The sequence below is a fragment of the Phragmites australis genome, chromosome 4 (genome assembly GCF_958298935.1).
Source record: "Phragmites australis chromosome 4, lpPhrAust1.1, whole genome shotgun sequence".
Taxonomy (NCBI): Eukaryota; Viridiplantae; Streptophyta; class Magnoliopsida; order Poales; family Poaceae; genus Phragmites; species Phragmites australis.
The window spans coordinates 46,382,929-46,398,582 of NC_084924.1; the positions used below are offsets into that span (position 1 = coordinate 46,382,929).

A 15,654-nucleotide genomic window follows, 5' to 3' on the forward strand; every position below is an offset into this window, starting at 1 on the left:
GTTCATAGTAAAGTTGAGTCGTTGGAACAACAGCTAGTTAGCGAATTTGAGACTATAAATACCCACCTACTTAGCTATTTGAAGGTGCTGGAGTCCAGAGAATCTCATATATACTTGAGAAGACTTCTAAGCCACCAAAGTGATTAAAGTGTTCATCCAAGGTAATTAAGCACATAATTAGAGGGTGATTAATGCCTATAGGCCTAGAGATAAGTGTTGCTCGGTGCTGCAACCTAAAGAGTGGATCAAGGAGTGATCTAATCGTGTACCGAGATGTACGCTAACACCTTGGAGTTTTTGTGGCTTGCCGATAACCTGTTGATCTCCCGACTTGAGGTGGAGTGGTGGCAAGAAAATTATGCAAGGACGCGGAGACATTTATCTTTGTGACTAAAGCTCAAAGTAAAGACGACTCACAAGTGACCAGAAAAGAGATTAATGGTGAGACATCGTCTAGGTGGCTTGGTGGCTCATCGTGCTTGAGATCTTACCTTCATAACTTGGTAGCTCAAGAGTCTTGACCGGGAGAGACTTAGCGACCGAGAGCATATCCCTTGTAGAGCTCCAGCATGCACTAGGGGTGACTTGTCTCTCTACCTTATTTATGTTTTTGCATTTAGATACTTGTAATTTACCTCACTAGAGTAGGTTGTAATTCTCTTAAACGGTAGAGTAGATACACTAGATATCTAAATGTATTATAGGTTTATCTTATAAATTTTTTAGAGTAATTAATTTATAAGTGTCATAATTCACCCCCTTTTAAGACGTCACCGATCCTCACAATTTTATCGAACCTACAACTAGGTTTGAGCTTAGCTTGTTAAGGTCTCAAGCCGAGCTCGAATCGAGCATACAACGAGTCGAGTTTGAGTAGCTCGTGAGCCTCGAGCTTTTTTTTTTAGCCCTATCTATAAGCCACATGTGTATATAGTCACGTGATCTTAAAGTTAAGCGATTAGACTTTAGGTTGGATGGTGAGGTTAAAAAAAATAAATTTGCTAAAATGAATGTATATTGATTTTATCTCGACAGAAAGTAGTTAGAATTAATCAAACTTTTAATAAGCTATTCGAGTTCGAGCACAACAAATTTTGAGCTTATAACTAGATTTGAGTTTAGCTTATTAGGGTCTTAAATCGAGCTCAAATCGAACTTACAGAAGAGTCAAGTTCAATTAATTCGCGAACAGTTTTTTTTTTTTGACAGCACTATACGTTTCGCAGAACTGTTGCAGATTCTGGAGTCCGCACTGGCGTTTGTACTTGACGAGCTCGGGGTAAGGAAGTCAGTCATGCCTGACCCGGCGACGTGCACTGATCATCCGCAAACCGATGTGTGCCGACACTTTGTGGGAAGTACGAAATATTGATAGAAAGTGGAGAGAAAAACGGGGGGAAAGAGGCGAGATGCCGGAATAAAGAGGCCAGATATTACTTGTTTAGCTTTTGCTTCTCTCCCATGTCCACGTTCACCTCCCGGGACCGAAAGCTATCGGCAATCTGTATTGCTGCTTTTCCGACGAACAAGAAGGTGGTGCTTGATCTGGAGCAAAGGCCCGAATCCATGTAACAGAAAGTGACATCAAAAGATCGCGAAAGGGAAAAAAAAATATCGTCGCGCCTGAATTTTCACTTTTTTTGCACTACCCGCTACACGTCTGCTCCTTTTATCGCCCATGAGCAGGTAGTACTGGTAGTCTGCATGAGCAGCAGTTGACATGAGCTAGCTAGCCGTGCATGCATTAGTGCAAGTCTGAAACGATGTCTGGTGAAATTCAAGTGAGCAGAGCACAACATCAATTGCTACTTAACTTTGCGCCGGCAGGCTGCTATGGTCAATGTTTATCTGAATGTCACAAGGTCGGTAACGTGCTGAAGGAGATAGGATTCAATCAGGATTGGCGGGCAAATGAATACAATCATTGGCAGCTGACGAACCATTTAATAGATAGTAGAACTGTAGAAGTACAACTTCTGGTTTATACGTCAACAAGACGTAATGACACATGATTGAAAAGGATTAGTTTCCGAGGTGCTGCGGATATATCTATTTCTTAAAAATAGACATTTAAATTTGTATGAAGAGAACTCAAACTTCGATAATCTAAAGGTACATATACTCTCAATTAATTGAGCTAAGCTCGGTTTCTAGTATCTTCCAACTGCAAACTACAAAAACAAATCAGAAAAAAATTGCAACCGCAAAGGGTGATGACAATTCAGATTGGTTATGCAATGGGCTTGCTCATCAGCTGATGGCATTAGACCATCTTCAACCATATTCATTTTATTTTATTCTTTTACCGATTCCTTTCTTCGTTCTCATTCCTTTTATTTCTCTCATCTACAATAGCTTTACTTTAAGGGTAATCGTAAAGTTAAAAGAGAGAGAATCCTGTCCTGAAAAAAATAAACTTTAAAATCACTTCGTGACGAAAACCGTAAAAAACACCGTTATAACACTAAAAAAATAAAAATACATTCATGACGGAATTTTCACCCCCAAATAGAAGACGTTGGCCGTGGTCTTATCCCTGCCTGTTTCACGTGACTTGACAAGAGAATTCTTCTTTGTCCTAGTTTGGTGGAGCACCATTTCAGAAGCAATCGGATGCACTTTTTAGCTTGGATCCTCACTAAACATTACAAGACCCCTGCATTAATTTCATCTCAGATCTATTATATATTAAAATAAATAGGTTTAAATATCTATTTTTAGTCTAAAATGATAATAAAATACTTTACTCAAACATTTTCAGTGTAAGTATAGCACAGCTTCACAAATTTTTAAAATTAGATATATTCAGCTTTAAGATTTTTTTCATCTGAAGCTCTGCTAAATACAAACTTAGTCTCATTGCTGTTATGATTTTTCGCATTCTTAATCGACTCAATTTGATAGTAACTACAGGCTGGCCAGCTGGATGCGTGCGCTCCTTGTTATCATCGCCTCCAAGGCTCAACAATGTCACTGTCGAGCACTTGAGCAAAGTTGAATATCCTAGTCGGCGTTCATCTTGCGTGGAACCGCCACTTGGTCTACGGACATCTCCTCGCTTTCTGTTCTTATCTTTTTCGTTCGATTTCGATACGACGCTTCCACCGCAGTTGGTTTCGCTCTCGTCAATGATCCTAGACAGCTCCTCTTCTATGGACTGGTCCTGAACAGTCTCCGAAACCACCGAGAGTTTCTTCCCTGTTATCCTACAGCATTTTCCAAATCATTAGAAACTTCTATTGGCTGCTCCCACACCATCAAAGAAAGGACACCGGCAGAGGCGAAACTATACGCATCTTGAGTGGTACACTGGTATTAGGATGAATTTTTTTTGCTAGTAATATATTCGTATCAATGATATAAATTTATATATATTATTAGATGTATAATGAAGTGCATTATAATCATTTTAGCTCAAGCTTTGCCCATAGACACCGATAAATCATGAGGCGACACGACCGAGCTAGTCCCAATCACCCAATTCCAACGACGATATGGCAGAATTGAGGTCACCTCGATTACGATAAGGAGCGAGTCCCTCCAGTTTAATATATAACCGGTAGAGACTAAGTTCCTCCGGTTTCTATAAAAAAAAGTAGTGAGGACAAACTGAGGACGATCACAAAAGGCCAGGTACGCATTAAGGTGTTAAACAATTTGACTAGTTTCAGAGAGACACGTAAGGATCCTGCAATGGAGTCGGGTGCCACAGGCTGATCTGATCTAAATGGTCGCAACCGGCTCGAAGTTTCTTCGTTTCTGGAACCGACATATCTGTTCGCTGGATGTGATCCAATCTGATGGGACATTTGATATGACATGTATTTCTTAAAAGATAAGGAAGGGGCGCTTGACATTTTTCGGTGGTCAGTGCTACACTGCCACCTTTAGATCATTCTCAATCTATTTTCATGACCAAAATCTTTTCATGAATAATTTTTTTCTCTCTTCAACGTTTTAACAATTTCTCTTCATAGTTTTCGTCATGAATGAATTCTCAAAGTTATTTCTTTCAGGACGAAATTTTCTCTCATTTTTCTTTACGAATCTCTTCAAAAAGAAGCTGTTGGAGATGAGGAAAAATAAAGTGAATGAGAACGGAGAGAGAAATCGGGAAGGGAACGAAACGAAGAGAATATGATTGGGGATGGTCTTATACTTTAAATCTTTAATGTATTCAGCAAGAAATAATCAGTATGTATGAAATGTTTTTCTAATCTATTCTTTTTTTAATAAAGAAAGCTTTATTGAACTTATTGTTTCATCATCATGATACAAATTCATAAGAGTTCACTCTTAACCTCTTCATAACCGGGGTACATATAGCCAAACAAGGAAAAAACCGAAGTAAAATATATAAAGTGAGTAGTTCTACTGGACAAAAACCGAAACCAAAACTAGGAAGGAGCGTCAATCAGAAGTCTAGACTGTCATCTAAATCAGACAGAGAACTTCTTGATCACCTACCACCATATTTTGATGCTCCTACCATTACAGTACAACCCACATGCAGAGCCAGCGTGTACAAGAGTAGATAACATGCAATTGAGAATTAGTTTTTCTCTTATTAAAGATAATGTCATTTCTGTATAGCCATAGTGACCAATAAAAAGTTGCTGTTGCTACCATTATTTTGCCTTCCATTGTTTATTAAGACCACGAATCTAGTTTTTAGACATATTTGGTACACTATGATATGGGTAAAGGTTGAAAGTCACTTGAATAATAGACTATATAGATCTCGCAAAACGACAATTAAAAAAAGATGTGCTTAATTATCTCATTTATTTTGACAAAAGCAATACTTTTAACTCCCTTGCCATTGTCTTTTGATTAAATTATCTTTGGTTAATATTACTCCTTTATATAAGAAAACTTTTACTTTTAAGGGTATTTTTAGTTTCTACAAATGCTTATTCATTCTAGATGCATCATTATATACGAGTGCTCGATATAAAAAATTCACTAAAAATTTTTCTGACGGATTCAAATTCCAATGAAACTCATTAGACTCTTGTGTTAAATAGATGTTGATAAGGCATGCAAGTATCTTATTCCATGCTATCAATTTTATGCCTATTAGTTCCCGCTGAAAGGATACATTTGGAGGGTCAGATTGTAGTACCTTAGCAATTGTTTCTTGTTTGTTATGAACTATGTTGTACATACATGTTTATTGCTCACTCAAGGGTAAATTGTCCAACTAGTTCTCTTTCCAGAACCTGATTTATGAACCATATTAAATATTGAAGGAACCAAAGCAAACCAAATTTCCTAATCTTGTCTATTTTGGGAAAAGTCAACTTTACTTCCCTAAAGTACTACAAGAGTCCACTTAACCTTCTAAAGTATCTTTTGTCATGCGTGTATCATGATTAGCATGCTAGCTGTTCAAGGAGCTGCTTCAAGAAGGGCTACACGAATGAGCTACTCTTCCTCACTCCTTCACCCGCTGCTCGTCTTTCTCTTAGCACACCATCATACAGAAGTAGCGGTGGTGTGCACCCTTTTTGCGTGCGCATGATGTGCTCGATCTTGTGCATGATGTGGTGGAATTCACGGCAACGCTTGAAGAACATAGCATGACAGTGCAATAATATTGAAGAAGGCGTTGATAATGAGCATGTGGAGCTCACGACATCTGAGGGGGGGGGGGAGAGAGAGAGAGAGAGAGAGAGAGAGAGAGAGAGAGAGAGAGAGAGAGAGAGAGAGAGAGATGGGGTGATGTGGCAGTCTGCGTAGCAATACAACATTCAACATCATCAAACCACCTAGTGAAACTGATAGAGGGGTGATGTGAGCTGATATTACAAGCTTCGAGGTAAGTGGATAAAAAAGATACTTTAAGGGGTTAAGTGAACTCTCACAATACTTCGGGAGAGTAAAGTGGAAATTTCCCTTCTATTTCTATCTATAACTTTGTAAGCTCGTTGTCGACGATCGATAAAGTCAATATGCAAATATTTGTATTAAAGTAGGGATACTTGGACTCAATGTGCGTATTGAATATAGAGATATGTTTTTATACAGGTTTAGGTCTCTATTAGAATAACTAGCGTATCAACCCGTGCGACTGCACAGGCTAGAAATTTAGCTTACAGCTGAATTGTAGATATTTATGTTAATAATGGTTGTATGCTAAGATACATAAGCTATTTATATTTAAATGTTAGAATGTAAAATATAAATGTAATTTTTTCATAATATTAGAATCATGTTTATTATTTGTGAATAGATATAATTTATAATTTTCATTTTATGTGTTATGCAAATTAATTTTTATTTGTTTCTTGATTTTTCTGAAATTATTATTATTTTTAATGTCATCACCGTATCTCATATTATTTTTTTTGAAAATACATTATAAATTCTTTGATATTATTTTTATGTGATAATCTGTAATATGTTTGCATTCTGTTGTTTTAATTTTGTAATGTTTGATTACACGCATATTTAATTGGTATATTTTAATTGATTTGAAAAAGTGTGTTGATTGCTAACGTAACTAAGTTAGAGTTTGCTAACGTAACCTTGTTGAACAAAGGGTATCTATAAAAAAAAGAAGTAAATGCAAGGCAAGAAGTAGTCTTAGGACTGGATTCTATGATTTGTTTTTTAATCTTCTACTCCCTCTGGTTGCAAATGTAGTTCGTTTTAGCCTCCTCAACTATTCTCTAAATATAAGTCATTCTTGAACTTCTATGCATTTTTTCTCTTTTATTTCCGTCTTGCCCTTATTTAATAAATTCTATCACTCTCACAAATAAATGAGTTATCTTTTCCAATATAGAATAAATGAAGGGCAACAAGGTTATTTGATCTACTTTCTTAATCCTTGTGCACAAGTCTAAAACGACCTACATTTACAATTGGAGGGAGAATGTTGTTTCATTGTTGATCCATGGTTATAGTTAATCAATCAATCAATTTGACGGTTGGATGTTTTACTTTTTTATGAAATTTTTTAGGATTTTTCTAGGATTAACGTGGAGGCACCAAAAGAAACCTCCAATTAATAAATATAAGATAGCCTTACGTTGTCGTTTATCTTGATTAATTTCAAGAAAAGATTATTACAATTGGGTGGGGGTGTATAGATCTAATCCTAAGACTCTAGATGAATTCTCTTGTATTCTATATCTTGAAGCCCTATTCGGATGCATCCGTCATAATATCACGCTGTCATGGATTTTCGCTGAGTGTTTCTGATTTCTACCTGACTAGGCTTGCTCTATGCTGGTGCTCCGGCTCCTTGCTAGAAATTTGGTCTAACTAGGGACTTCTAGCTTGGAATCAAATCGATGTGCCCTTGAGATACCCCTCCCCTTCCTTATATAGTTAAGACGAAGTAGTCGTATCCTACTCAGAAACCCCAAGCGTAACCTTATTGGATTATACCTCTTTTGAATATTTAGAAGATCATTTCATAATCTGGAGATGATTTTCGTATAGAATACTATGAAATGCTAATAATATCAGCATATGTCTTATTTACTCATCACAATTATAAAATATACCGTATTGGGTTGAGGTCGATGGATACCCGTTTGAGATATGCCATCTTTATAGTAAATATATAATTATTAATTATACATTACTCATCACTCGTATTCCTAAAATTGAATATAATGTTAACTTCTTGAATTTGGAACCACGGGAAAATGTTCACCTAAAACTATGAAGATCACTATCATCATTGAAGATTTTTTTGACTGACTGAAGTCTCTTTAGTCTTATACTCTGGTCTACAGTAGCTAGAATTCTAGATAATGCAATCAGGTACTTCAAAAAAAAAAAAAAGATGTGACGTGATCTATGCTTCTTACTACCTCCGCAAATATAGGTCGTTTTAAAATTTTGATTTTGTTTTTAAATAGACGTTGTTTTAGGTTTTTTAGGGTGGTATTTTACTAGAATGTTCATATTAAAGTCTATTAGAAAGTGAAGTTTTAATTTAATAAGTATAATGGAATGATGTCTTATGTGTTATTGATTGAATGTTAGAGAAATCGAGGTGGTAAACATATCATATATGAAAAAAAATTTATTATAATTTATTCTGTATACTGAAAACTAAAGCGCATCTAAAAGAGATCATATATAGTAATAATTAGAGCCTGACAATGATATCCTCATAATATTTTTTTAATGGACTGACAAAAACCGCAGGACGCAACTGGTATTACAAATTTCAAAAAAGAATTTTCCAATCCATGGGTGCGGCACATTCGCTAAAAACTATGAACAGTCACAATCTTGAGAAACACGCTATCTTTAACTATTTGGGCTGAGGAATAGAGATAGGATAATATGCATTCACAACCAATTACGTGCTACTATTCATCGAATTTTGGCCGAATCCCGTTGCTTCAAAATTGGCCCAGATGTCAGTGAGTCGACCTAGAGATCAGTGGAAGATGTTGGTAGGTCAAATCCATGATTGGAGTGGGACCAATGAGACACTTGCACATCACAACCACATGCCCAATTTCAAAAGCAAATGCTGCCACCAAACTGAAATAAAGTTAGTATCCGATCATAAATACTAGATGTTTTAATTAAAATCTGATTAAATTTTTAAAACTTTAACTATTAATAACTTATAAAATATTTAGTTTAGGAATATAAAAATTATACGTGCAGATTTATCTTGAAAAATATTTTCATAATATTATATTTTTATTACATATTATAACTATACTCTAATAGAAAATAGTTGTCAAAGTTGTACGTCGAAGATTATAAAAAGTCAAAAAACATCATATATTTTTTTATCGGAGGGAATATTAGTTACTCTGCACTTTTAACTAGAAATGAAAAGAAAAGAAAAGGAGATTTGGGCATGCCATAGCAATACATCCAGTACATTTCTGTTGTCCATATAGGTTGCACTTGGTCCTGTGAGATGTCAGCATCCTTTCCTGTGCACTTGCTCAGGAGCATCTGATGATCAGTTGAGAGATTGGGAAGTTCACAAGGCAAAGAGGGTTTAGGTCCACCAACTGGTGGTTACGAGACTAATACATCTTAACAGATGCCATCACCTACTCTAGCGATTGGCCTCCTAGCAATCAAGATCTTGGATCAGTGAATCACCTAAAATGGCAAGTTGGGGACTTTTTCGTGTACAAACACACCAAGCAACTGAGGAACTACCTTTTGTCCAGCAATTGAACTAGGCAACTAGCTGGGTTCTTCTGCTTTTAGGGCACTGAAAGTGAAATGAAATAAATTACCAATATTTGCAAGAAGTGTAAAAATGAAGAAATTAGACTACTTTTGTTTCCTTCTGTTCTTAATGGAGAAAACTAAGCTGATCCACTGACCAATTATCCGATCGCTCACTAAAACAAAACAAAGAAACATTTACAAGATCTTAATTTCTTGTCTGAATTATAGTGACGGTAAGCCTTTGGACATGGATTTCTTAAAAAAGATTGCCAGAAACTCTGACACTCAACAAAGAAGGGGGTGAGCATCTGAGTCAATCCTAGGACTCGATTCTAGTAGGCGAGGAGCTTAAATAGCTTCCGCTCCACCAGGTCACTGCCTGTTTACAGGGACATGGAAGATTACATGTTTAGGTAGGCGATCGGTCTTAATGTTGACGGCTGAGATTGAGCATCGGCCGAGTGAAAAAAATTGCAATTTTATGCACTCAATCTCAGCCGTCCAATTCCCTACTCCCCGAGCGTGCAGCAGTCAGTGAACAATTCTAGTCAACCCACGAGTTGAAACCTATGTGAGAAAATGATCGAGAGAAAAAGATAGAGAGGAATAAGTGAAAGGAAACAAACAAAATGGTGGTGGGGTTTCTTTTGGATTTGTAGGGAGATAGACAGATAGTGTTAGGCAGTCCTTATTGGTGGCAGGAGTATATTATAGCTGAAGGAAGGAGGAGTGAGAAATTAGAACAACTCAAGTCTAGAGAGGAAACCAAAACGGAAAAATAACAAAAAGCACAGATGCAGTTCTGTTCTTCTTATTCCAATCTTCTCTCCTCTTGTTGATTCGTTTTTGGAATCCCTGGGATCAGCTCTGTCCCGTGTTGGGTGGTTTCTGTTAGAACATAACACCAAGAACTCTTGCTCTTGCTTGGTCTCAATTTCAGTTCTTGCAAAGGTATAGCCTTATCTTGTCAAGCTTGAGTTATTTTTTGCATATTAAGTTGTCTGTGAACAACATATTTCATATGAAATCTTGGTTTTTACTTCTTGCTGGTTGAGCTTTCAATTTCTAGTTGTCTCCTTGTTTTTGGTGGGTGCACCAACTGAATCGGTTGGTTCTTGTTTGGCTTGGTTTCTGAATTGCACAAGCAGTAGTGAAGATTCTTTTAAATCGGATTTAATTTCTCCGAAGTCAGTTCTTGGCTTGAAATGCCTGACCGTGTGTATTTTCCTGTATTTTTCTGCAGAAATTTAGGACTTGTTTCCTTTCATAGCCACTGATTTGGACTGCTGGTTTTGCTCAATTTAAATGCTGCGTTCATCAAATGATTGAAAGGCTTCGATTGTTTTCTATATGCAGGTACTTTGAAAGCCTTGGGAACTGTGTTCAAGTGCAGTAATCTGAAGTTCATCGTCCCAGGTAGATATATGCCTTGAATTCTGTCGGATTCATTTTTTCCTTTTTGTCCTGATTTACTTCAGTTAGCTTCGCTCGCCCCATAGAAGATATTCTTCACTTCTCTGGCAACTTCCTTGCTAAATTTGCAGTTATTATTGCCCACTTGACTCGTTTCGCTTTCTGACAAATTCAGTATGCTGATGCACAAGATGTTTTAGCCTTCTTTTTCGTTTCTTTTTTGGTTAAATGGATGATTTAATTATCAATGTTTAAAGGAGCCATCTTTTCCTTTCTTCTTTAAACGAATTCAGTATACTGACGCACAATATGTTTTACCCATCTTTTCTTTTCTTCTTTTCCTCGTTAAACTGCTGATTCAAGTATCAATGTTCACAGGAACCATCGTTTTCCTTAGCTCCAATTATATGCAGCAAAGCCGAATTGCCGATAGTTTTGAATTCTTTGTTTTTTTCCTTTTGCAGTCAGGTCCCTTTGAAGCCAAATACAGTATCTTTGCAGCTTTGACAGCACCCATCTGATGACAGAGTCAATCACTATCACCCCTCATCCTTGTAATGATCCGTCAACTGGTCGCATCTTCTGCTTCTGAAGAGGATGGCCACATTCTTCTCCACTTCCACCAATCAGAGGGACCTCGCCGGCGGCGGCGACATGTCGTTCCACCACTACATCATGTCCAATCCGTACTCGGACTCACCAACCGGCGGTCTGATCCCCCTGCCCGCAACCATCGTGCCGCAAGGCCACGTTGCGCACGGCAGCGACGGCAGAGACGAGCCAGCCGCGTTCGTAAACACGAGAGACGGACCAACGAGCGATGCCGAAATGGGCCTGCACACGCAGCTGCACATGGCGAGCGCGTCGGCGGCGCAGAACCAGGGCCTGTCGCTTAGCCTCGGTACCCAGGAAGTTCCGGTGCCTCTTTACCAGTACCGCCCCGCGGGCATGACCGCCGCCTACTTGCTCAGCCCGAACCAGTCGACGGCGGCGATCAGGAACGCGCAGAGCAACATCTACATGCAGAATTCCAAGTACCTGAAGGCGGCGAGGGAGCTGCTGGACGAGGTGGTCAATGTCCGGGACGCGATCAAGCGGAAGGGGGACAAGAACAAGAGCAAGGATTCCGGCGAGAGCAAGGACGCCGAGAAGAGCGAGGAGAAAGCCGGCGAGCACGAGGGAAACTCGTCCGCAGAGCTGACGGCGTCGGAGAGGCAAGACCTTCAGAACAAAGTGTCGGCGCTGATGGCACTGCTGGATCAGGTAATGCCTGTCACCGACTTCGATGGTTACGACAAAGTGTTCTCTCGCTGCAAGCAAGAAACGTGCAGTTTCTTGGAACAAGGACTTGACAAAAATGGCGATTACCCTTGGCGCCAGGTTGACCGAAAGTACAGGCACTACCACCACCAAATGCAAATCATCATGTCGTCCTTCGACGCGGTGGCTGGCGCCGGCGCGGCGAGGCCGTACACGGCGCTCGCGCTGCAGACGATCTCCCGCCACTTCCGGTCGCTGCGTGACGCCATCGGCGCGCAGGTGCAGTCCTTGCGCCGGAGCCTAGGCGAGAAAGACACCTCCACGCCGGGCGGCGGGCTGTCCCGGCTGCGCTATATCGACCAGCAGCTGCGGCAGCAGCGTGCCATGCAGCAGTTTGGCATGATGCAGCAGCCGCAGCACGCCTGGCGCCAGCAGCGCGGCCTCCCGGAGTCCGCCGTCTCCGTCCTCCGCGCCTGGCTCTTCGAGCATTTTCTTCACCCGTAAGAACCTACACCTTCTTCGTGTATAACCGGCTAACCGCACACATCACTCTACTCCTCAGTCCTCACCAATGCGGCATGCATCGACGGTACAGGTACCCGAAAGATTCCGAGAAGCTGATGCTCGCAAGGCAGACCGGATTGTCCAGGGGCCAGGTGAGACATGAACTCGATGTCATGCTCTCATTCTACTTCAAGAAAAGAATTCCATGTCCTTATTAAGGCTTCGCGCCTTTGAGTAGGTATCCAACTGGTTCATCAACGCGCGTGTTCGTCTGTGGAAGCCGATGATCGAGGAGATGTACAAGGAGGAATTCGGCGCGGCGATGGACTCCAACTCGTCGTCGGAGAACGCTGGCAACAAGGGCAAGGACGAGGCGATATCTTCGGAGGACCGGGACGAGTTCCAGAGCCCGTCGAGCGCCGCAAAGAAAGGCGCAGTCCAGCTCAGCACGTTCAAGTCGGAGGCGATGGGCGGACTGGACGCCGGCCGCGTCGTCCTGTCCAGCCTCGACGGAGCTGTGGGCACGTACGCTACCAGCCTCAACCTGAGCCACCACGGCGACGCGAGGTTCGTGGCGTACGGCGACATGGCCGGCCACCTCGGCGGCTACGACGGCGGCAGCGTGTCGCTGACGCTGGGCCTGCAGCACTGCAACGACGCCGGCGCCGTGCCGGCCGAGCAGCAGGGCCTGCTGTACGGCAACGCCGGCGACTTTGAGTTCATGAACGGCTCCGAGGACAGACAGCGGTTTGGCTCGTCGCAGCTGCTGCACGATTTTGTCGCGTGAGCGGCCGGCGTGCGCAGCGTCAGAAGCCTGGAGTGCGTGGAATAACGCGGACGGCGTCAGAAGCTTGGGGCGGCCGGCCGGCGCCGTCGCGGGTATACGACTATACGGGGGTTACAGTTCCTGGTACACGGTTATACGCATACTGGTGTGGTAAGTGAAGTAGGGGAGGGGTGTATAAAGTGTATATCAGGTGATGGTGTAGCTTGCTGTAAAGATAGATTGGTATTTTTGCTAGCTTGAAGATTCGTGTACTGATGATTCAAGTCCAGATATGATGTGTTGTTGGTCCAATTGGACCTCAGTCCATGGCTTTCTTGGAGATTGTAGACAACAATGTTTCATGTTTTGTACCAGTTCTCAGTCCAGCTTCTAAAAGCAACGCAGAAACAGAAATGCATGTGCATGGCTTGCGTAACGGTCAGGATGGTTTTCTGTGAAAGTTCATGACCTGAACTTCTGATAAGATCTGATCTGAGACAGATATACTGCCCGCAAAGCAGTTTGTGCCTGGAACCGGCCAGCAAGATTTGAAGGACCAAAGAAGCAAACACAGAAGTTACAATTCATTCTTGTTATTTCAAGAAGACAAAAGAAAAAAAAATCATATTCAGAAATGCAGTTTGGATGTATGTGAATGTTCAGAATTATGTACCTTTCTCCTTTCAGTTGGCCCGCTTTAGCTGATGCATCCGCAAATGAATGTCCCCATACATCTGATTTCATGTGCAAGCATAGAGTCGTCTAATTCCGCCATTCAGGCACAGACATTCAGAAGAAAATAAGGAAACTCTGGATATTAGAGCAGTTGGACTAGCTACCTTGTTCACCTGACCGAGAAGAGCAATATTTCACCTGACGGACGCGGTTTTTTCCCATTAGGGGATGTCCTCCTACACTCTGCACTGATGTATGAATCTCGAAGTAGATCCGACAGTGCAGAGCGCAGGGAGACATCCCATTAAAGGAAAATTTACTTTGCCTTCACCCGACCGAGAAATCATACAAAATACTAATATCTTACCACCGACTTACTATTATAAGATAGGTGCATAACAAAGACGATTATGCAGCATCCGGCCGGGTAGAATGATACTGAACTAATTATGGATCTCTTCTTGGATCAGAGCACACACTCGATGTCAAGATTGGTTACACATTTGGACTTGTGCTTGATCATCTTGAACCACCTCCACACCGGTGAAGACAGCAACATTGTATAACAAGTCGTAGTTATTGGGATCCCTTGGGAGCGTTCCTCATGGGCAATTACACAGTAATGCTACAACTACGTACTCTCTGCAAAAATCATACGTGCTGACTAGGATTAATCCCAGTTAGAGTCCAGCGTGACCAAACCGTGGCAAGAGATTAACCACCCATGCGTTGTTGCGCTCGGTGAAAACCCAGATGCCGCCGCGGATGGCGACGGACGGACCGTCAACGCGCGAGCCGTGTTCCTAGCGCTTCGGGCTACAGGCTCGCCGGCTTGGACAACATGGCGGTCGCGGCGGGCACCGAGTGATGCACGGCGACGGGAGTCGTCCTTGTGGCGCCGGCAGCAGGGCTTCGGGCCCGCCTCGGTGGCGTTCCGCGGCCGCACGGCCCTACAGGGCCGGTGAGTTTCATGCAACTGGCTGGGTCAATTGCGGTGCTACTTGGTTGGTCTCGCGTTGGCATAGGTGAAATTTATGAATTTTTATTGAAAAACTATATTTAAAAAAAGCTACTTATGATTTTTGAGAAAATTTGTTAGTTTATGGATTTAATTTTAGACTCTCAGTATATAGCTTTTCAGAAAAGTCACACTTAACTACCTTATTAGCTTTTAATTCATTTTATTAGAAATCAAGTTATCAAATTTTAAAAAGATAGCATAAGTTCAACCTGTTTAGCCTAACTTATGGCTTTTGAAAAATAGAATATGCTAATAAGCTGGGTTAAACAAGGCCATATCGCCACGACGGGCCGGCCGGCAGGGCGGAAGCGTGTGCCAATTCTGGTGACGCCACATTCGGTGCGACGAGGCCATTCTCGGTGCGCTGCGCGATGGAGTTTATGAGCCAGTGGCATAACCGCACGCTGCTGCGGACAATTTCGCGCTGCTGAAGGCCCAGATGCTCAGCGACTCGTGACAGTCATATCGTCTTCCTTAACAACTCGTGACTATTGAGTTATCAGTTCTTTTTTCTGAGTTATCTTGTCCTTGTAGAGTTCTAGTTTTAATTCTACGTAATAAAACATACTAGTCCCTACACTATAGACATGAAAGGAACGTATATATGCATAGTTGATGGTTGCTACACATACCGTGAAAATAATTAGGATTCTAAACCTTGTGTCTTATATCGGAGCATTTGGTAGGGAGCAGAAGAAACAATTGTACTCATCTGCAACTTTTGGTAATTAACCTAGTATTTTTTACGTTTTTTTATTTTCTTTTAATATTTAGCTATAAACTAAGGAAATATAATAATAAATAAAAGTTATATGCATCACACGATACGAAAGATCAGAACTCT

General features: G+C 41.1%; 1 protein-coding gene across 2 annotated transcripts; it reads left to right on the forward strand.

The window, feature by feature from the left end:
- The first annotated feature begins 9,586 nt into the window (after positions 1–9,586).
- On the forward strand, positions 9,587–13,532 carry LOC133916859 (BEL1-like homeodomain protein 7). 2 transcript variants are annotated; one of them, XM_062360734.1, is made up of 6 exons: positions 9,587–10,122; positions 10,528–10,587; positions 10,963–11,847; positions 11,965–12,344; positions 12,440–12,500; positions 12,587–13,532. In XM_062360734.1, exons 3-6 carry the CDS (start codon positions 11,182–11,184, stop codon positions 13,133–13,135), a joined length of 1,656 nt encoding a protein of 551 aa, XP_062216718.1. In that variant the 5' UTR covers positions 9,587–10,122; positions 10,528–10,587; positions 10,963–11,181; the 3' UTR covers positions 13,136–13,532. The 2 variants fall into 2 exon arrangements, with proteins under 2 accessions (XP_062216718.1, XP_062216717.1); XM_062360733.1 differs by having other exon boundaries at positions 9,588–10,122; positions 11,049–11,847.
- Positions 13,533–15,654: the final 2,122 nt, after the last annotated feature.

Coding starts and splice junctions, on each gene's coding strand:
- LOC133916859 (XM_062360734.1), top strand. CDS start 11,182: ATGGCCACATTCTTCTCCACTTCCACCAATCAGAGGGACCTCGCCGGC. Junction 11,848..11,964: donor TGATGGCACTGCTGGATCAG/GTAATGCCTGTC, acceptor CCTTGGCGCCAG/GTTGACCGAAAGTACAGGCA. Junction 12,345..12,439: donor TTCGAGCATTTTCTTCACCC/GTAAGAACCTAC, acceptor TCGACGGTACAG/GTACCCGAAAGATTCCGAGA.